This window comes from Pseudomyrmex gracilis, unplaced genomic scaffold (genome assembly GCF_002006095.1).
Source record: "Pseudomyrmex gracilis isolate BER0280 unplaced genomic scaffold, ASM200609v1 scaffold_61, whole genome shotgun sequence".
Lineage (NCBI taxonomy): Eukaryota > Metazoa > Arthropoda > Insecta > Hymenoptera > Formicidae > Pseudomyrmex > Pseudomyrmex gracilis.
In genome coordinates, this window is record NW_018020645.1 from 18,845 (window position 1) to 40,449 (window position 21,605).

The 21,605-nt window shown below is 39.3% G+C and overlaps 2 protein-coding genes across 5 annotated transcripts in view; one reads left to right on the forward strand and one right to left on the reverse strand.

The window, feature by feature from the left end:
• The window catches only part of LOC109854201 (disheveled-associated activator of morphogenesis 1), a 28,709-nt gene extending 17,707 nt beyond the window's left edge, over window positions 1–11,002 (forward strand). For 3 of the 4 annotated variants that reach the window (XM_020427071.1, XM_020427069.1, XM_020427068.1), the window contains exons 2-12: window positions 1,616–1,723; window positions 6,346–6,654; window positions 6,767–6,988; window positions 7,164–7,761; window positions 7,842–8,116; window positions 8,224–8,556; window positions 8,709–9,184; window positions 9,279–9,715; window positions 9,812–9,939; window positions 10,021–10,191; window positions 10,349–11,002. In XM_020427071.1, the coding sequence (XP_020282660.1) occupies window positions 1,682–1,723; window positions 6,346–6,654; window positions 6,767–6,988; window positions 7,164–7,761; window positions 7,842–8,116; window positions 8,224–8,556; window positions 8,709–9,184; window positions 9,279–9,715; window positions 9,812–9,939; window positions 10,021–10,191; window positions 10,349–10,615 (3,258 nt within the window). In that variant the 5' untranslated portion in view covers window positions 1,616–1,681 and the 3' untranslated portion in view covers window positions 10,616–11,002. Of the gene's footprint in view, window positions 1–127; window positions 436–1,615; window positions 1,724–6,345; window positions 6,655–6,766; window positions 6,989–7,163; window positions 7,762–7,841; window positions 8,117–8,223; window positions 8,557–8,708; window positions 9,185–9,278; window positions 9,716–9,811; window positions 9,940–10,020; window positions 10,192–10,348 lie in introns of those variants that run through there. The other variant, XM_020427067.1, reaches the window with a different exon arrangement.
• A 1,470-nt stretch (window positions 11,003–12,472) lies between these two features.
• The window catches only part of LOC109854205 (visual system homeobox 2-like), a 42,915-nt gene continuing 33,782 nt past the window's right edge, over window positions 12,473–21,605 (reverse strand). Inside the window, exons 5-7 of the mRNA XM_020427078.1 lie at window positions 16,501–16,675; window positions 15,618–15,869; window positions 12,473–15,401 (exon numbers count right to left, since the gene is read on the reverse strand). Coding sequence (XP_020282667.1) covers window positions 15,235–15,401; window positions 15,618–15,869; window positions 16,501–16,675 — 594 coding nt within the window. The 3' untranslated portion in view covers window positions 12,473–15,234. The remainder of the gene's footprint in view (window positions 15,402–15,617; window positions 15,870–16,500; window positions 16,676–21,605) is intronic.

Genomic DNA, 21,605 nt, shown 5'->3' on the forward strand with positions numbered 1-21,605 from the left:
GAAAACAAATTTTTCTATTTCGAGCGACTGACAATCAGCTGATTTCGTCGAGGACATTGGTACGTCGATATATGCATAGTCGTGCGATAACCGGTATACGATAATTGACGTTGTTCAGTATTTTCCGACGCGATAAGCGATTTCAACGTGCGAGATAAGAAAGGCAGTCTCTCGGTGAACATCGCCGCTCGGCTGTTCGAATTCTTGAGTTTCTCACCTGCGGTGAGAGCGAAGCGTCACGGGATCCAAAAAAATTACGGTTAAATACGATTACGATCGTAAAAAATCGCGCCGCGAGGCATATCTCTCGTCCCGATTGTGTGACGCGATCGTATAAAAAGTGATCTTACCGATGCCAACATGTCGTCGATCGTAAAGGATGAGGATATTATGCCTTATCCGGAGTCCGAAACTGGAAGACGTCGTTTTTTTCACGTAGGTAATCAGATTGTGCAAAGAAACGTTTGATTGTTGGCAAATTGCTTTCGCCGCGTGCGTCTGGAACTTGTTTTTTTTTTTTTATACTGGCACACAGAATCTTGCGTCGTAGAAAATTATAATACACAAACCGAATTGCTTCTATAAATACGTATTGTGTACTGCGCATTTTAAGTAGACGATGATGTTTTACCTTGAACACGTTAGTACCTCGCACTTATGACATTTTAAATTACGGCTCGTTGTTCGAGTTTGCTTAAAATAGTTTTGTTACAGTTCTGTCGTGATTGTCAATTTGTTTCTGACAGCAATAATTGTGTTGTTGTATATAATTTAAAAAAAAAAACAATTTTGAATTTTATAACCAAAGAGCAAGTTTTCTCACCTCTGAGCGAACTCTGTGATTATCTCCGAGAGTTGTCGATATTATTTATTCAATAAAAAAAAAACTATTTTAAAAATAGGAATTTTTTAATATACGTGTAAAAAATCTGAAAATGTTTATTATAACCTTAAATGTGAATATCAGACCAAAAAGTGAATGAAAACACAAGCCCACATCTTAGTGTCTTGAACCTGTCAACAACAAACGTTATCTTGGACACATAGGTAACAAGAAACGTCGTCACCCCAGTTGTTGTTACGCTGTCGTCATGTGCTTTAAAGTTTACGACGATACAATACGCGTGCTCATCTCAGAAAGAAAATATACATATTTCTCTCGCGATAATAAAGCGTGACACAGTTTTTTTTTCTGCATTTCCTGCCCACAATATAAATTGGATCTTTTTATTTCTTTAAAATCTCTTCGTCGTTTATCGTCATTATTCACGAACACATCGAGGCTTCGTAACTGTGCGTAACGGCGAAGCAGAACGTTTTCGCTCGCTCGTAACGGAAGACGAAGAAGCGACGATTGTTACGAAATTGACATGCAATGGCTCCTACTATTATGTCCGCGCGCAACTGCTTAGTCCCGTTTTCTAATGATCGCTCTAATATCTACGTGTTGTACCGCGCGTCGTCATCACGCGCGAAAAATGTTTTGCGAACACAACGAGATTCAAACATTTTGCGTTTGTTTCTAATTCGATTTCTTAGTGACGCTATATATATGTGAAATTTTAATTTTGTCATCATCAAAACTACACGGAGTCATCACTTTGTGTGATTCCAGAGGATTCCAAGCTGTCCAGTGAAGAGTTCGCAGCCACTGAAGGAGTTTGTTGGCCGCTGCCAGACTATGCCATCGCGGGTGAAGAAATCGTTTTGTGGCTGTCTCCAGGTGAGATATTTATTTCGGGATTCTTATCTTTGTACACAAACACAAACACGCATTGCGTGTTTGATATTTTTTATCTTCACTCCACGTCGTGTCTATACAAAAAAAAAAAAAAAAAAAAAAAAACCGGAGAAGTGGAAACGGGAGAATGTAACTGAAGAAAACGCGCTTATAATGAGAAGTCTGCGTTTTTCGATAAGTTTCAATACGCCGATGCGGCTTTACACAAATGTCAGTCCTTAAAATTCTTCGGTACGTTTGTCCGCGAATTCTTCCTTGAAATTCCACGGCGTTGCATTGCAGCCGCAAGCCCTCATTGTGCGCGAACTTACAAGGCAAATTGCTAGGAAGTTCTTACGCAAGTCGAGGCAAAGCTTATATATATATAGAGGAAGAAAAAACAAGAAATGAAATTAGCGGCAACTTCCATATCAGACCAGTCGAAATGAGACGGCGCGGCGCAGCGATTCGATACGAATCGACCACATTGTTTCCCGCATTTCGTGTTAAATTGTTGCGGTTAAAAAAAAAAAAAAAAAAAAATTGTACTCTTATGAGACACAACCGCACGACGCATTCTTGTCGTCGTTACGCCAACGCGAATGACAATCTGCAACACGAACGAAGAGAGATGCACGCGTTCTTGGAACGTATTCGCGTAAATAACAGTCGACAATGACTCGGTCGCTCTTATGTGTTTTGCGAAGTCATTATCGTGTTTCTAGTTATCTGAATTCAAATTAATACTCTGTTTAAATTAGTACGTTTATTTGTTCAAATATAAAATTAGAAAAATATTCGCAAAGTTTACATTTATTACAACAATTATACAGAGTTTTCTTGCTTCGATCAAGAATTTTTTTTTTACTGGAGAATTTTTGTATGAACTCTCAATAATTTTTTTCTTTTACACGCGTGTGTGTCAAACGCAAAAATCACGTGCATACTGCATAGATTTACCGAAGCGTTTCTCCGACAAGCTAGATGCGCGCGTTAATTTGAAAGTCAACTGAAAGTATGGAAAGGATGGAAGTCATTAACCGCACTCTTGATCTGTCTCTTACGTGACTTATAAATACGAGCTCATCAAACAACATCAAGTAAAGTCAAATGTGCAAACGAACTAATGTCTTTGCAAATTTGCCGTATTATAATTTCCGTGTTGTCCACGTTCATATTATTCGAGCGACAAAGATGATTGTTTCTATATACGCGCTCGCCTAAATACCGAAGGAAACTGCGTAGAAATTTTTTTCACGCCAAGTACGCGTATAAGAAAAATGCAAATGTATTTAAATGAGAATTCCATCAGAAAAACATCGCTCTTGATGATGATTATCGCCAGAAATAAACGTCATCGTCGCTTACGAAAGCGAATATTTCTCGATGAGGAGAAGTCTGTTCTCGATGCGAAACTTAACAGGCGGAAATCTACTCTATGAGAAAAATTTCTCGAACGTATTAACCCGCTCCGGGCTATTGTGCATTGAACGGTCGCGCAAGTGCGAAATATAACTTCGTGACCAACATTGGCTCATGACGTTGTTCCATTCAAGAGAAGATTTCTCCGTGTATCTCATCAATTATCTTCACTCACTCGGAACTTAGTGCACCAGAAAATCCTCTGCCAAGACTTGACATTGCCGACCTTTATAAAAGTCGCACATCGTATTCCAGTTTTCGAAATGCAACTTTCTTGTTAAGCGCGTGCTCCTTCTTCCGTCGAAAAAGAAAATAGAAACCTTCGCGATGACGACACAAGCAACACGCTTGGCAAAAACCTGGCGATGATGTTGAAATATCGCTTGCACATTTGCTATTTTTTTTTGTTTTCGCAGAGTTTTTTAGTCAAGATCAAGATAATTTTCCAAATGTGCGCAAATATATTTAAGTATGTTTCTTCAACAAAAAGAGTGAAAGCGAAATACAATTCCGTAACCACATTAATTTTTTTTTGGAAACAAAAACGTTATCGTATATCTATTTTGTGTGAATTTTTACTCTTTTTCACATTGTGAAAAATTGAAAATGTACAAACACGCAAGTTTTCAAGTCTCTCGATGTTAAAATTCTAATACCGAAAGCCGGAAACGCACACGCACACGCACGTGTAACGACCAACTCATGAAAGGACATCATGCAACATCGACGATGCGGGATCTGGCACGTCCACCTCGCGCAAACACGAACATACGAGGTCTTTGACATCGTGACCGCGATGGCCGATTGGGACAAGAAAATCGGTATACCGCTTCTTCCAGAAATGTGGCAGAATCTGTGCGAGCGGTCGTCCTTGATCGGTCCTACGACCTGCGGCTTTCATTATCCGATCGATTCGCCGTTTCTTCAACGCCGAAGTGCGTGTTCTTGTGTGTGTGTGTGTGTGTATAGTCGGACTATATTCACGTGGGCATATAATCGTATATTTTGTGTCCTTAAGAATTCTGTAGTCTTTTTCTGGTGGAGAGCAAAAGGATCGTTAGAACGCCGAGTCGGGACGAAAAGTGGAAAGAGAAAGAGGAAACAAGAATCGTAAGGATGTTGTTCGGCTCTTTTTTTTGGCATCACTTTCCGACCCGACCGGACTAGAGATTAGAGAAGATTCGGAAGTCGTATTTTATTACAATATCTCTCTTTTAAAAAGTCTGCGGGGTCTTTTACGACTTGGGGTTAGGTCCTTGGGTCCGCGAATCTTTTGGTAAAAATAACGAAATAACGCAAAAGAAGAAAAACGTATAAGTGCATTTCCGTAATAAAAATAAATATACATATAGTTGTGTGTGTGTACATTCGTGCAACTATATATAGTGTCTAGTGAAGTTGCTCTTACAGCTGCGTCCGCATAATCCGCGTTCTCATGGACCTATCGTCCATCTGTTTCGTTTGCCGGAGTGACGGCGTGATTTCCGCAGGACAACAATAAGATTCTTCCTTCTACGAAGCGGACTTGGATCTGCCGGTAATCTGGCGTTGCAAGTTACGATTTGCAACATATCTAACGGGACGCGCAGTGTGTAGTTCTAATTAATCAGTTACGCCCATTGAACAAGTATAGATTTATTTTATTACCTGACACAACCGCACCGTGTTTATCAAGAAATCCGAGCGTCGTAATATCCGCGAATACGCTACACGTTGAACGGTGGATACGCTCGTAACGCGCAACATGTGCTGTTGGATTTTGGTCTTATCTTCGCGGACTGTTTGAATACAAATTTATGGATTTTCTGCTGATTTCACGAAAGATCTAGTCGGATAAGATACTCTATACGGTGTGCAATAGTTTATAAATTTTAAACGCGTATTTTTCACATGTACTAAGATCGTAAATTTTAAGTACCGAATGCAAATCGAACATGACCGTTTTATTTCATTTCAATTTTTTGTTCTCTGCGAAAAGAATTATAGGAGTGTTCTTTTATATCGCATGACTCAAGTTTTCTCGAATGTTTCGCAAAACACAACCGGTCATAGCTTTGTGAATAATCGTTATCGTTAATCATCCAGCAGCAACCAATCGGACTCTAAGCTGATATCTCTCTCTCTCTCTCACTCTCTTTCTTTGTCGATTTAACTTTTTTTTCCGCACACTCACGTGCGAGCTAGTCGCGTGTCACATTTGACAACACGCTCGGCTGCGTATCGTGGCGGTCACGTGCGCGTCTTTCCCACACGATTTAGTCGAGGACGCGCGCAAAATTCTCAGGAACGAAAGGTCGGAGGATTCGCTCGGGCATTCCTGCGCGCGTATGTATGTATGTACGCGCGACCTCGTAGCGCGCGGCGATCGAGGATGATGTTTGCGAAGAATAAATCGACGGCCGAGTACGTGAATAGGTAATTTCCTAGTCACGTGTGAAAGTACCTTAGGAATCCGGCGCCGGTCTCCTGACCTTTGCTGCCGTTGCTGCTGCTGATTCTTGTCTCGGCCGCGAGTAGGACAGAGAGCGAGAACGAGCTCAGATCATTAATTCGAATGAGGAAAACAGATAGAGGATTGAAATCGGCACAATTGTCGTGGCGCTGTAATAACAATCGCGGAATATAATAATATTGTATTGCGATTCTTTCTTGTTTTCCTAAAGTGGTTTCTACTAGTAGCGACCGGTTGAAAAAAAAAGAAAAAAAAAAGAAACAATTCCGTGAAAAAATGAAAAGGTCGACGAGTGTTTTTATCGAAGGTGAGTTTCAGCGCAAAGAATGGTGCCAACAGCAAGTCGCTTGTATTATTGATCGCAAATGCTATCTCTGCCTCCCTAAAAGCCTACATGCGTAGGTTTATTACACGGATAGATATATATTAAGTATATCTCGATCTCTCTCCACCAGATAAGATTGCAAAAGTTTTTTCTCACCGAGTTATTGTTGTTCATATCGAAACTCTGTTTTGTATTATTTGCGGAATTATTATTTATTTTCTCATACATGTGTCTTCTATACCTACGCAGAAAATTGGAACGGGAAAAGCAAGAAAATGTATTCAATCCGCTTCATTTCGCTCGCTCGTCTGATGATCGAGATGAAAACATTTCTTGCATGATCTGTAATTTTGTGCAATATAAGAGATGCGCCGAGAAACTAACCCGATTACTTCTTTTTTTTTTTTTTTTTTTTTTTTTTTGAAGGATGACGAGCCACCGGAAATCACATATTGCATCGTGGATCACACGGGTACGCTCACGCTACAAGCCATGACGCCGACTTTGCCGATGCCGGCCGAGGAAGAACTGAACAAAATGTTTCTCGAACTCGTGGACGAGTTGGACCTGACCCAGACCAATCGACAAGCGGTTTTGGCACTTCCGGCGAACAAGAAGTGGCAGATTTATTGCTCGAGGAAAGGCAACGGCACGCTCGACAACGGGGGTTTGCGGACCACCGACCTAAGCGGCGATCCTGAAGACTACATCAACAGATTGAAGACGATAGCGAGCGTAAGCACAAACGAGAATAATATTTGATTACAAAATTATATTAAATTATTGTTTATTTTATTTTTATATTTTGTTATGTTATATATACATATATATATATATATATGTGCAGAGCCCATTTCCGGAAGGTGACGAGGTGTCGAATCAGATGCGCCAGGCCGAGGCCTTGAAGACCGCACTGAGGACGCAGCCGCACAGTTTTGTCCTTAGATTTATAGAACTAGACGGTTTAAATGCTTTGTTACAAGTACTGGGGACTATGGACGCTGAAGCAGCCAACAGCAATCTTCACACCAGCGTCATAGGATGTTTGAAAGCTTTAATGAACAATTCGGTGAGCTTTCGCGCTGCAAGAAGCGTTCAAAAAAATGTTTATTAACGATATCTTATAAGTATTGCTAATTTTTGCGTCCTTTTCTCGCAATTCTCGCGTAGATATAATTCATTTCTCACAATCTTCTAACGTCAAAGTTTATTGTTATTTTAATGACTATTCTGTTTTTTCTCAGAACGGTAGAGCGCACGTGTTGGCACATCCGACAGCGATCAACACGATATCACAGTCGCTGGCGACTGAAAACATAAAGACGAAAATCTCCGTGTTGGAGATCCTCGGTGCGGTATGTCTGGTGCCGGGTGGTCACCGCAAGGTCCTCGAGGCCATGCTACACTTCCAGCAGTATCATTCCGAAAGAACGCGCTTCCAAAGTATAATCAACGACCTCGACAAGAACTTCGGCATATACAAAGACAACTTGTCTCTGAAAACGGCAATCATGTCTTTCATCAACGCCGTGCTGAACTACGGACCCGGTCAGGTTACGCTGGAATTTAGGTTGCATCTGAGATACGAATTGCTGATGCTCGGAATTCAACCTATCATCGATAAGTTGAGAAAATACGAGAACGAGACGCTCGACAGGCATCTCGATTTCTTCGAGATGGTGCGGAACGAGGACGAGAAGGAACTCGCGAGGAAGTTTGAAAAGGAACACGTGGACACGAAGAGCGCAAGTGCTATGTTCGATCTTTTGCGACGGAAGCTGAGCCACACTGCCGCTTATCCTCATCTTCTTAGTCTGCTGGAACATTGTCTTTTGTTGCCACGTAAGTTTTCGAGTCAAAAAATTATTTTGTTATTCAGTCAAAAAAAAAATATATTACCGACGTAATGCTAATGATTTCAGTTGATTACGGTTCGCATCCCCAGCATTGGTTGCTGTTCGATCGAATAGTTCAGCAAATTGTTCTACAGTCCGAAAGCAACGAAACGGGATTGATAAGAAATCCGGATGTGGCCCCGATCGAAATAAACGTGAAAGAAATTGTGCATCTCCTCGCAAAGGAAGAGGAACTCGTAGCGGCAAGAAAGAAGGCCGAAGAGTTGGAGCGCGAAAATTCGGACATGTCCACAAGACTGGCTAAGAAAGAACAGGAGTTAGATTTAAGGACGCAAGAAAAAGTACGAAGAGAGTTGAAACAAATTGAAATCTTTTTGAAAGTGTTATAACAAATTATATATATATACGTAAGTAAATCGCTAATTTGAGATCAACAATTTTTTTGCAGGAAGATATGGAGGCAAGTCTGGCGAGAATCAAGGAACGTCTCGAGAAGGAGACGTCGATGCACATAGAGACGAAGCAAAGAATCTCCGAGTTGCAAGATAATCTTGAAGCGTTATCGCGACAAATTAACAACGAAAAGTCTGAGCGGAAGCGGCTGGAACAGTTGGTGGCTTCAGGCAGTTTGCCAGATGACGCGAAAGCCACTCTGAAAATTGTGGAAGATGAAGTACTTGAGAAAGTTGAGACTAAACCCACTCCGCCACCGCCGCCACCTCCTCCATTAGCACCACCGCCACCTCCGTGTTTAATGCCGGCTGCTCCTCCACCGATGAAGGTAAAGTTTGAAAAGCAAACAATATAATACGTATAATACAATTATAAAAAAAGAAATAGATAATTTAATCTTAATGTTAATAATTATTGTTACTTACAAATTCAATTATCTAAAATTAATTTTATCGTTCGATCTTAATGATCTTATCGCAGGTGGAGATAATAAAGAACGTTCCGCAGCCCAGCAATCCTTTGAAATCGTTCAATTGGTCAAAAATACCCGAGCAGAAATTACAGGGCACGATATGGTCCGAGTTGGATGACACGAAACTCTATAACGTAATGGACCTCGAATCAATCGACAAAATCTTTTGCGCTTATCAAAAGAACGGCGTCTCGACGGAGGGCTCGATAGAAGATCTGAGAACGTTGGGAAAGAATAAGAAAACGATGTCGGTGATCGATTCGAGGAGGGCGCAGAACTGTACGATACTACTCTCGAAGCTGAAGATGTCTGACAACGAAATTACAAGAACGATACTGTCGATGGATCAGCAGAACATCTTGCACATAGATATGGTGGAACAGTTGCTCAAGTATATACCGTCTTCGGAGGAGGCCGCCTTGCTGGATTTGCATCAGAAAGATCTGCAGAACAGGGCCGATTGTTTCCTGTATCAAATATCAAAGTACGTTGTATATATCTCGAATACATGAATTGATCAAATCTACATAAAATATAAAATTATTAAAAACAAACAAAATGTAAATTTTTCTTTTCAGAGTGCCGCATTACGAGCAGAGGCTGCGCTCTCTGCATTACAAGAAGAAATTCGCGGCCAGCATTGCGGAATTAACGCCGAGAATGCGAGCGGTTCTAGAAGCGAGCAGACAAGTGGCCAGATCGAGAAGACTGAGGAAACTTCTGGAGTTGGTTTTGGCGTTGGGAAATTACGTGAATCGCGGAAACGCGCGGGGTAACGCGTGCGGTTTCCGACTGGCCTCTTTGAATCGTCTAGTCGACACGAAGTCATCTTGCTCAAAGGGTACGACTCTGCTGCATTATCTCGTGCAGATTCTCGAAGCCAGATTCAAAGAGGTCTTGGAAATCGAAGAGGACATGCCGCATGTCAGAACGGCCGCCCGGGTCAGCATGGCCGATCTGCAGAAGGAAGTGGCCAACTTGAAAAATGGATTGCAAGATGTTCAGAGAGAAATAGGTAATTAAATATATATATATATTTTATATTATATACAATTACATATACATATATTTCAAGATATTAATTTGTTTATTCCAATTGCGTTTTATTCAGAATTTCATCGAGGTCAAGCTCAGGTACTTCAAGGTGATATGTTCTTGCCGGCGATGAGGGACTTCCAGGCGCAAGCCACGTGTAGATTAGCTGAGGCGGAAGATTTATTCCAAGACATGAAAACTAGGGTAAAAACAACAACTGAAGAAATGTTTACTGAATTATAACAAACAACGTTTTATTATAACAATTTTTTTAAATAAAATTAGTTTGATCGAGCGGTGAGGCTATTCGGCGAGGATTCCGCTGGCGTGCAACCAGACGAGTTCTTCGGCATTTTTGAGAACTTTTTACAAGCTCTGGCTGAAGCGAGACAAGACGTAGAAAATATGAGAAAGAAGGTTGAAGAAGAGGAACGCAGAGCAAAACAAGAACAGGAAGTGAGCAGCAAATTTGACACAAAATATTAATAAAATATTAAGATATCTTAAAATTCTTCTTAGGAAACAATCATCTTTGAGAGAAAAAAACATGTATGAAGTATTTAGCAAAATTAGTTTTGTACGAATTTACCAAAATCTTGTGCAATTGTTTCAGCTCCGAAAGAGAACAATAGAGAGAAAGAATTCGCGGGAGGGAATATTGAACAGCATATCACTGAGCAAGAAAAACGAAGCGAACAGTAACGGACAGAGTGATAACAAAGGCGAATTTGACGATCTTATATCCGCTCTGCGAACCGGCGATGTATTCGGCGAGGATATCGCGAAGTTCAAAAGATCAAAACGACGACCTGTCACACCAAGCGGTCAGGAATCGCGCAGACATAGCGCCCACAAAGAAGATTCCCGAGAACGTCATTGAAACTCCGCAGAATCCTGACTATCGATAACGTAAAACAGAAAAAAACAAAAAATAAACATCCTGATTTGATTAATGCATTTCCACACAATTTTGATATACAAGTTTGTTACTCTCAACAAGTTTTTACAGACATTTATATACACAAAATTTGGCACACCAATTTCTCTACACCAGGTGGAAAAAGAACCAACTCGAAGAAATTTTCTATGACCAATTGAATTGCTATTGTTACACATGCCTACAGGAATTTGATATACGATGGTATTGAATGTTATGTAATATGTTAAAAGTTTTTTATGAATATATTGCCAGGGTTCTACAGGACTGGAAAAACCAGAAAACTTTTGTATAAAAACAAAACGAAACAAAAAAACAAAAAAAAAAAAACAAAAAAAAATCAACTAAACACAATGAACGGAACAATTTTCAGATTCTTGAAATTTTTTCTGTCTGTTGTAACGAAATCAAAGCAATGCAGCACGCAACGTATATAAATAGCATATATTTATTATTCATATCAAAGTAAATGACAATTGTGATTTTTATCTTCGATTACATTTTTATTAAGTAACTTTTGCCTTGAGCAAATGTGATAAGAATTTTACGAACACATTTCGTACATGATATTTACACGCCACTCATGGAAGGATTAGTAAACCGCGAATGATGTCAATCGAAAACGCAGAATTGATTTTTTGCAGCAATCTCAGAATAATTAATTATTAATATCTGAACACACATAAAAACAAAAAGGCCTAGAAAAGCAGAAACAGTTAGTTAACTGCTTCTGAAAAAAAAAAAAACAAAAGTCTGATTTTGTAATTTTTAATGAAATAATGTAATTCGATTACGCGAGTTAGATCGTTATTGTATTGAAATGTCCTTCCCTTTGTGCGAATACAACTTAGATGAGTAGACAACTATGCATTGTGCCGGTCTGTCTGTTAAGGCTATAAGGCTTTCCGATGTGTAGAAAACAAAAATCTATACGAAGAAAAGTGATTAGAAGAGTTCGCTGTATAGTAATAGTCGATGTTTTATATAAGCTTTTGTACTTTTGTAAATATCCAGTATATTGATGTTCTCGTTCCTGAGAGAGTATAATCATTCTCTTTGTAGCAATCAGTGTCTGATTAATACATTATATATATCATCAATATATCATATATACATGTATTAAAAAAGAAAATATATGAAAAAATATATCAAGTATATGTAAGGTCTTACTGAGATTAAAAAAAAAAAAAAAAAAAAAAAATGAGTTGATAATTTTTTTCTATGTTTTTGAGAATATTGTGACGAGAGAACAGTGATGTATTATGATGTTATTTTTTGTTTTCAATGTTTTAGAGTTATAAGAAATTTACATACAAGTTTTGATTTATTAATATTTTCTCTTTAAAAAAAATGTTGAAAAAGTGATAAAGTTAGTACACAAAAAATTACACTAAAACAAAAAAAAAATACGTTTATCAATATCTGGTAAGTTATCTACAGACTTTAGTATCTCTTGAGTAATTGTGGCACAATCACAAGTTATACTTCTTCTTTCTCTCACAGATGCCTCTCGTAGTACGTATCAAAATTTAGCCCCCCCCCTTCCTCACTTTTAGAAAAATTACAGTATCGTTAGGGAAAGTAATTTTTCGAAGAGAGAAAAGTTTCTGTAAAATTAATTTTTTATATTCTATGTCACATTTTTTTTGTTATTATTCTTTAATGATGTTACAGAATAAATTAAAAAATTACGCACATAATTGCGGAGTATTTTTCTTTTGTGATTCTAAAAGGTGTGAAAAATAATTTCAATGCATGTTTTTGTTCAGAAATTTTATTTATTACGTATACTAGTCGACTACTATGCATGCGTTGGAGCTTTCGGATTACAGATTTGCTGCAGATCCGAAACCTTGTTGTTTAAGTGTCTTTACAATAACAGCTGTGTGTCATTTCCATTATAAATCCTGACTTGTTCTTTTTCTAGAGAATGAATGTGGTTTCTTCGTTTTTCCATGATCGAATCTTTTATTTAAATTATAATATCGTACGTTACGTGTGTGTATAACTTAGTGGATTTACGCCAGACGAAACGCTTTGCTCGACCATCGATCGACCACGGATCTTCGTTGAGATCTGATGCGAGAGAAAGCCGAAATCTGATTGTTGTTCGGGAGGAAAAAATTCATTCATATTACTTATCTTAAGTCTAATTATAGGCAAAACGATATCGCACTAATTAGCTTCCTAGATAGAGATTGCTGTTAAAAATTAGAGCCTTTTCTGTAGGATCAGATATACAATATATCTCTATGCTGCACGTTTAAAGCCATATGTGTGAGAATAATAAACTTTGCGTCAAGTAACAAATTTCTAACAACAAGCGGTTAAAATAAATCGTTACCATAACTGTTTACAATGTAGCACAAAAGAAACAAGTTGAAAAGATTACACTGATTTTTTATCATTATTTTTTTTTCGCTCGAAGATTTCGCAGATTCTCGCAAACATTCACCAAAAGACTTTTTTTGTTCGGCTCAGCGCGTGTCTCGCAACCACATTTTAAGTTTAGTCATCTTTCTTATTTGTATAATATATATATAGTTTTTTTTTATTTATATTTTTTATATACAGCAAGAGCGAGAGCGGCTCGAGACGACGGCGCAACGCGAGAGCGAATTCAGATTGTGGATAAACGAAAAGCGTAAAGGATATTAATAAAGTAAATAATTAGAGAACTACTTGTTTTTCATATAATTGTCGGCAGATGCATATTGCAAAGGGTCCTTATAACAATCGCTCGACGAGACGCCGGCGTCGCGGCCGCCTCGCGCAATCATATATCCATTACTAAAGTATACCTTATCGAACTAGAACTTATATCGATATATTGCACATTTGACAACAGTTACGTTTTTCTCTTTAAGTACTTGGATATAGGAAGTCTTCACTAATAAATCTTTGACTTGCATGTCTCTCCCTCTCTCTCTCTCTTTCTCTCTCTCTCTCTTTCATTCTCTCTTTCTTTTTTGATTTACACACCTACGCACACATACACGCTATCCTTCCTTCTCTCATATACACATTTAATACTCGACACAGCTTCGATGCTTGCATGTTTCTTAAAATAGTAAGTCTTACGGGCGCTTTTTTATGTATGCATAATACAAATTCTTCGGGCTTGCGTTTTTCGATGTGTTTATTATAATAACACTGGTCAAACACACAATTTTCAAGTCACTTTAATATAAATAAAAATAATTTTTATAGATTTTAATGTGCTATTTGAAATCAAATCCGAATGTTCTTCCACCCCCACGTCGATACAACGAGATTCGAATTCTACGCATTAAAATCTGTAGAAATAATCTTTCTTCATAAGAGCGACAGACAAAAAAATTTGCGAACCAGTATAATAATCTCTGTGTTACTGTGATAATATTTTGTAATTTCTGATTTCTTCTATTTTCTGTTTTTATTCTTTGCGTTGCTCAACATTCGTTGCAGATTTGGCGCTTTGAAGACAAAACTATCTTCAAGTCTTCTTATCACTCGTTCTTTTTTTTTTTTTTGTTTTTTTTTGTTTCGCTCGCACGCGCACTTGCACTCGCACTCGCACATTTACATTAGTATCAATCGCGCTATTAAAAGCGATTATATCCTAATTAGGTAGTTTCATTTCGCGTTCAACTTGCCGATCTATTCAATTTATCGACCAAACTGAATAACCGAGCTCTGTTTTTTCTTTTTTTTTTTTTCGCTAACGATCCTTTTCGAGAAAAAAAATCCTCTTCCAAGAGAAGATTTTAAATTTCACGATCGTCAATGAATAGCATCTTCTCTCGATCAGTGATCTTTTTCATTCATTGTTTACACCGCTCGATGGTAGGCTACTATTTCGTTGATGAAGATTAAGCTTAACAATTAATTTCATTGTTTATTTATTTCCGCGGTAAATCGTTTCCGGCGGCATTTCGTTCTCTTGTGTTAAAGCATCTTTCACATCATTGTACGTCAAGTCGTTGCGGAGAATTGTACGCGGATCTTTTTTTGTGTACCGACCTACAACACGCGACCGTATAATCACGGATAACGTGGGTTAGATCTCTTTCTTTCTCGCGATTTCGCCGCTTCGTTGTGTGTGTTTGTATGTACGTCTTGTATTTTCGCGTTTTTTAGTCTGCGGTCACGAGCAACGTTGTCAAGTTGTCGCGAAAATTCACGAGATCCAAAAAACAATTGCAAGGAACGTTAGTGACGGTGTTTATAATCGTGTCTGTCGAAACGATCGGAAAAAACTCTTCCCTTGTCGCGAGACATTCGTGCGATCGTCAAAATGCAAAATTAATCTCAGAAGTGTGATCCCGGAATTATCCTTACACCCCCGAAATGGAGGTATATTCTCTCGCCGAGATATATTAAAAAAATATCACTGGTTTTTTCTCTTTCTCTCTCTTTTTCTCTCTCTCTCTCTTTCTCTCTCTTTCTCTCTCTCTCTCTCTTGTTGGACTCGTTCTGCCGATTCACTTGTGACAGTCCGCTAGGCAGAACGATGTCCTTTCGCGTCAGCAACGAAAATATCGGACGCGAAACTATCAGAGGGTAAGTTCGTATAATCGTGATTAAACCGAGGCATGTAGTGTGCTAGCCTGTGGTGCCGACGGATACGATCCGCTTGGTGGTGCTGATGTTGGTTGCAGGCTCAACTGCAGCTGATGCTGCTGCGCTTTCGCCCTCAGACAAGCGATACTTTCGTTTCTTAACTGCTCCGTATCCTGATGTACGACGTCTGTAAGTAACAATATAACACGCAATGACTTAAAACATCTGTAATAGTTTTACGAACCGTCACAGTCTTGTCACTTATGTTAGAAATTATTTTGTCCTTTGTGTGTCTCAAAATTGTCAATTTATTTGTGTTCAAAGGTGTAGTTTTTTTTTTTTTATATCAAATTCTAGTTCTATCCGAGTCAGTACGTATCATTTTACGCAGAACAAGACTTACTCGAGGATGATGAAGGTCCCATGCCATCCTGACTCTCCTGTCCGCTCTCCGAACTGGTTGGTCCTCCCTGATGATGATTATGATGGGGACTGCTTCCGCTTCCGTTCTGATCGTTTCCGCTGTCCTCCCCGCCAGATTTGAGATGTTCCGCTGCCTCAAGCGACTTCCGATGCATCCCTACAGGTCCACAGTCAATCAGTTCTTGATTATATTCGAAATCTTGACTAAAGCTGCTTTTCTTAGACGACTGAGCTGATAGAGACCAACAGAAAAAATATATATCGGAATTTGTCAGGTCGCTTTAACTTAAATGTTTTTTTTTTGTTTTTTTTTTTTTTTGTTTTTTCAATACATAAAGGTACAATTTTCTTCAATTTCCAATGAGATATATATTGAATTTTATAATATAGTTTGATCTCTTTCTTTTTATTTTAACAGTGTGTTTATATTTTTTCTGAGGTATGTCGTAAAAAATAGGATAAAATTGCACCAAGTAAATATGTACAAAATATATTTTTTATCACTCAGATAAACATTTTCTGAGATATGAAATAAATAGAGAAAAACTTCTGAGAAATAATATAATAATATGTATCAAATGTAAATAAAAATAAATCTCAATGTTTTCAAATAAATTTTTAAATAAAAAGTTATCGAAATATATTTTAGTGCAATATTATCCTTTTATATGTAAAAATGAATATATATGTATATTCACACAACACACACACATACATATATAATCATTCAACTAATTCTCAGCTCAGAATTAAACAGAGACTTGAGAAAATATCCATGATATATGTTGTGTTATTCATGTGGATTATATCAAGGTTATGCAAAGCGCAAACAACTTGTCGAAAAGATGATGTTTCCGTCTTACCTAACAGCCATGGCGCAACAGATTCATTTTCCTTAGCGCTTCTTAAAATCGTTTCCGGAAGCGGTAAGGAATGTCGTACCATCGCTCCGTATAAGCCGTACTCTGCCATTATGGTACTTCTGCCCCAACACTTCTCCGTTTTGCGCCATTTTGCTCTTCGATTTTGAAACCACACCTAGAACAGAAATTTACAAGCGTTTAGAAAAAAAAAAAAAAATAAAGCAAACCTAGATTTTCATATCAAAAATGACACGCGAGCACAATTTTCTGATTATAGTTTTTTCATCGTCACAATATGGAGATAGAAAAAATCGCACTATAAGATTTTTAGTTGACAACTTAGCAATCAATATCTATATTTGTGTTCACACACACACACACACACATTTTAATAATATTAAGAAGTACTCTCATATAGATAACTTTTTTCGCTTACATTATTCCTGTAATTGGACTGTTATGATCGTGCTGCATGATCAGTTTCTTTATCCAATTAGCGCTCGTGTGACACGCGCCGCGACATGATTGTACAGTTAATTATCATGCTCAAACGACGAAAGCTACTGTCCTATTTTCATGCCCGTTAGGCTACTTGTTAGCACTCCCGATGATTCGACCTCCTACGGCGAGGACGCGTGTCGGTTTTTCGAAACATATTCGCGTTTAACAAACCAAATATATCTCAAACAGTGTAACTCACATTATTTTTATTTAACAAGAATTACTTGTTTATTTTCAATTCATATATTTTTTTTTTTGAATGCAATAGACGCACGTGTATTAAATTTCTCTTCTCTTCGATTAATTTATTAATTGAATTTTTTAACTTCCCAAAAAGCTCTTCATTTTTAATGTCTTATAATTATGACGGATGTCACAATATTCTTATATTGCAAAAAGTAATTTAAAATTAATAGAAAAAATCGAAACTTTAAAGATGAAGCGTTGTGTTTGTGAGTGCATTCTGTAAATACTCGATCGCTTCAGAATGTTATTTAAAAAGCCGGGCCTGTGCATCGGTTGGTTCTCGCAAGCGTGTTGTGCCCGGCAAAAGAGAGGGAAGGCCGGAGGCTAGGGCGTGGACCAATTTGCAGCAACAATGCCAAAGTCACTAGCAGAATTGGTGCGTAATTCGAATGAATGGGAACGCGTCGCCCTGTCAATTTGCACCGCCACCCTGAAATTATCTTGCGCTTAGATTTCAGCAGACACACGGGGTTTTTGTGATTTACATGCGTCCGCGCGAAAACATTCTGTTGCAACTACACTTCTGCTCGTGAAGGAAATTTAATTTGTTGATACAAATATATCTCTTTGCCGCGGAATCACATTGATTTTGAAGTAAAATACGTCACGTGTCGTCCCCGTACGTAAAAACTTTTCTCAGAAACAAAGTTTTGTCTTGTAAACTGAAGTTTTTATCTTATTGTTTTGCAACACAAATGAATAAGAGTAAATAACAAGAATAAATTAAGTAACATATGTATATGTGTGTGTGTGTGTGTGTATGCGCTCTTCGCTGTCGCGCGCGCAATTGAAAAGATCGTGCAGCAGGTTTTCGTCTCTTCATCGAAACATGATAACATTGGCATCGTCGCGCTGCGAGGGGGAAGAGGGTATTTAATAAGTGTCTAAGAGACACCAAATACGTCTCGTTGTTTGAACGTAAGCCGAGAAAGCTATGAGACATCGGCTAAGATGCCGGGGTAAGGAAAGAGACAGAGAAGCGAAAGAAAGAGAGAGAGAGAGAGAGAGAGAGAGAGAGAGAGAGAGAGAAGGAGAGATGGAACGAGAGAGCGAGTCCAAGAAAGAGGAACGGGATTCGATATCTCATTATCGGTCGATCGCAAATTGAAGTTACCGGTGGGAAGTAACGAGATCTCCAATTATTCTGGGGACAGTGTCATTCTATCTTATCATATATATATATATACGTTCTTCGCGAATATCTCGAAGAAAGGAAACAAGCCCGGACGCTTCTTAACTTTCGTCTGTTCCGTCTTCGTTCTATTCCGCGCAATTGCGATTAGCAAGATATTTTACCCGAGTCTTTCGAGATCCTTCGCGAAGATAATCGCGTGGTCCCGGAAACGTTCGCATAATACTATTGACTAACGAGTATCTCGCCGTTTTAGTTTCGTCGATAACTTATATAAGGCGATAAATGTGCGTAGTAGATTTGTTTCCGAGTTTTACATAAAATTGACATTTGTTAAAGTAAAATAATTTTGTATGTTAAATCGAAACAGAGTAAATTGCGAGATGTGCGACGATTAGCGGCGCCATGGCGTGCCAACAAAGCGTCTAAAATTCTCGGGATCCCAGCCAAGAGTTCACAAGACGTCTATCTTGGCGTCTTTCCACGTACTTGTCTACTCTGTCTTGCTTTCTCTTCATCGCGAAGAATCAAAAAGCTTACGGTTAGATAGACCTTCGAGGGTCCTCGTTCGGATAGTAGCAAATCTCTCGTCTGACGACGACGACTGACTTTTCAGTTTCGACATGCGGCATCTAACTCAAGTAGCAAAAAGTGGGCAGGTAAAAGTCTCCTCAATCTTTTCGTTTTCTCACTCTTCTCCTTTCCGTATGTTTCTTGACTGATCCGATTTTGTATTATGCGTATCGATGCGCGCCCTGGTTATTTAATATCGGTATTTGTCTCTAGGTCTTGTCTGTGCCGCTTCTTTTCATCCCCCGTAGCATAATCCTCCCTGTTTGCCTGTCCAACTCCAGCTAGGAATCACTCGGCATCCCTCCTCGGCGGTCCCCTCAGCATGTCCCGCCCTTCCTACTTTTCCGGCTGTCTCCGTTGTGTGCTTTCTGCCAGCCGGTACCCTCTCTTTATTCCCATTTCCATTCTCATCCTCTTGTTTTGGTCCAATAGTCAGTCGCCGGTCTGATCGATGATACGCCAACAGGCAGTACTGCGCATGGCCGACTAAATACAAACTCGCTCCTTATTATACCGGGTGTGCCAATAAAGGGAGTATAGAGGAAAGGAGGAGAAGGAAGAGGAGAATGAACAGACGGAGGAGGAGGAGGAGGACAGAGGAAAGAAGGAGAAAGGGAAGGAGGAACGCGAGAGGGAGGAGGAGAGTGTTCTCTGTCGGAGTTTCTCGCTCCTTCGAGCCAAGACGATCATAAAGGATTCTCTTCCGCCAGGATCCTCTTGCTGCTACAGCAATGCAGCCTCTCGTTGCATCCCTCCCTCCACTTGCCGTCGCCGCGCCGTAGCTCAGCAGTGTCCCGTGATATACCGGGAGATGCCAAAGGATAATCCGGATACCCGATTTTCAATCCCGATGCTGCGAAACGACATCTCCTCTCACAGTACCATCGATTCTCCTTTACGGACTTCGTCGGCGATGCTTTACAATGCGACTTTCCTCCCCTCCCGTCTTCTTCCGGAGACGTCGGCTATATTTTCAAACATTTATTTGGCTGCGCTTCTTGTAGATATCTTCTATTTATATTCAAATGTTACTTCAAACATTTATCTACGTCGCGCGATTCGAAAAAAATGTGCGACAGTCTTTAAAAATTTATTTGTAAATTTCTCTTTAAACAAAAAAAAAAAACAATTAAAAAAATTTATTATTTCTATGTACGTCAATTAAAAAAAAAAAAAAGGAAAGAACCGTATATGTGCCTACGTGGATCGGTGGATAGAATGATAATGGGCCGAAATGCAGTGAAATCTCATTACCTATGGTAACGTGATATTATGCGCAGGAAAGATGACTCCCAATGTGGCTGATGCGTGAGCGCAATATATATCGGGATATATAATGAAATACCTAAATAATTTACGGCTATATAATTTTCGCGTTATTATTAGCGCCGGCGTTATCGAACTGTGCGCGAAACGTATATAAACGGACCGTTACATGCGGTTCCGGGAAAATTACCACCGATTTCTGCTACACATTGTAACATCAAATGCAAGAAATTTCTCGCCGCCGCGCGGCGATGAAACGTTGCGCGCATCGCAAATAAGTTATAAATGCCACGCGATTCTCGTTAGTCGGAAACGATTAAAACGCGAATTAAACGTGATATAGCTGTTACAACGAGATTAATGATATATAATTGAAATATTTTTTGAACCCTTTTATGCGACGAATCACCTGCTGCCGGAAAATCATGAGAACGCTCGTACAATCCGCGCTATACGAATCACGCGGATTCCCACAATCCCGATTGGAAGAGAGAGAAGGAGAAGAGAGGAGGGTTCGTAAGCCAATTAATTTTGGCAAATAAGCGAGCAAGGAAAGAGGGTGCGAAGCGCGCGTTATCCTTCTGAAACGCATGACTTATTTGCCGCATAATACACGCGCACCAAGAGAACCCGTCTGAGTTCTCGCACTGATCCCTTTCTTGACCATCGACTGGTAAATAGTTAAGTCGGGATAGATCGTCGGGGGCCCCACGCTGCGAAACGGCACGCGTCAGAACATCATTACGTGGAACACTTGCCGAGCGAAGGGTGGCGGCGGCGGACGCGAGGGATGTGCGCCACTGTCCATAGCTCGGCGTCGATAAGCAGGAAATAATTCAGACCAACGGGCGCATTAACAAGTGAACTCGATCGCGCGCGTCCAAATAATGAACCGTAATAAATTAATGGCACGAAAATTAAGACACGCGATAGTCGAGCGTGTGCGGGTCGCTTTTGCTTTCGTTTCGATTAAAGTGTGCGGTTTTAATTAGAAAATTACTATGAGATATTAATAAAACTAATTGATCGAGACGAGAAGAGTCATATCAAGTTATTTCAATGCGGAAAAGACACTTAAACAGGAAATATGTAGAAATAATGAAAAAGCCAATTGTTTTTTTTTCTTTTCTGAACGTTTTTTGTTTAATTGACGGGAGTGCGCGCAATATATCTTCTTGTTATTAAATTTTCCGTTTAGCGTATATTGGGCGTCACCGTACTTTCGCGTTTCTCTCTTATGTCCTCGATTTTCAGCACGCAGACTCGGTTTCGATAGCGTTTCATCGGCGGCGTGGGCGTGGCAAAACTTCGGCCCATGCTTCTACCATAATTCGGTTAGGCGAGATTTATATCTGCTACCGACAGTATTCCCTTGTTCAACAAAGTC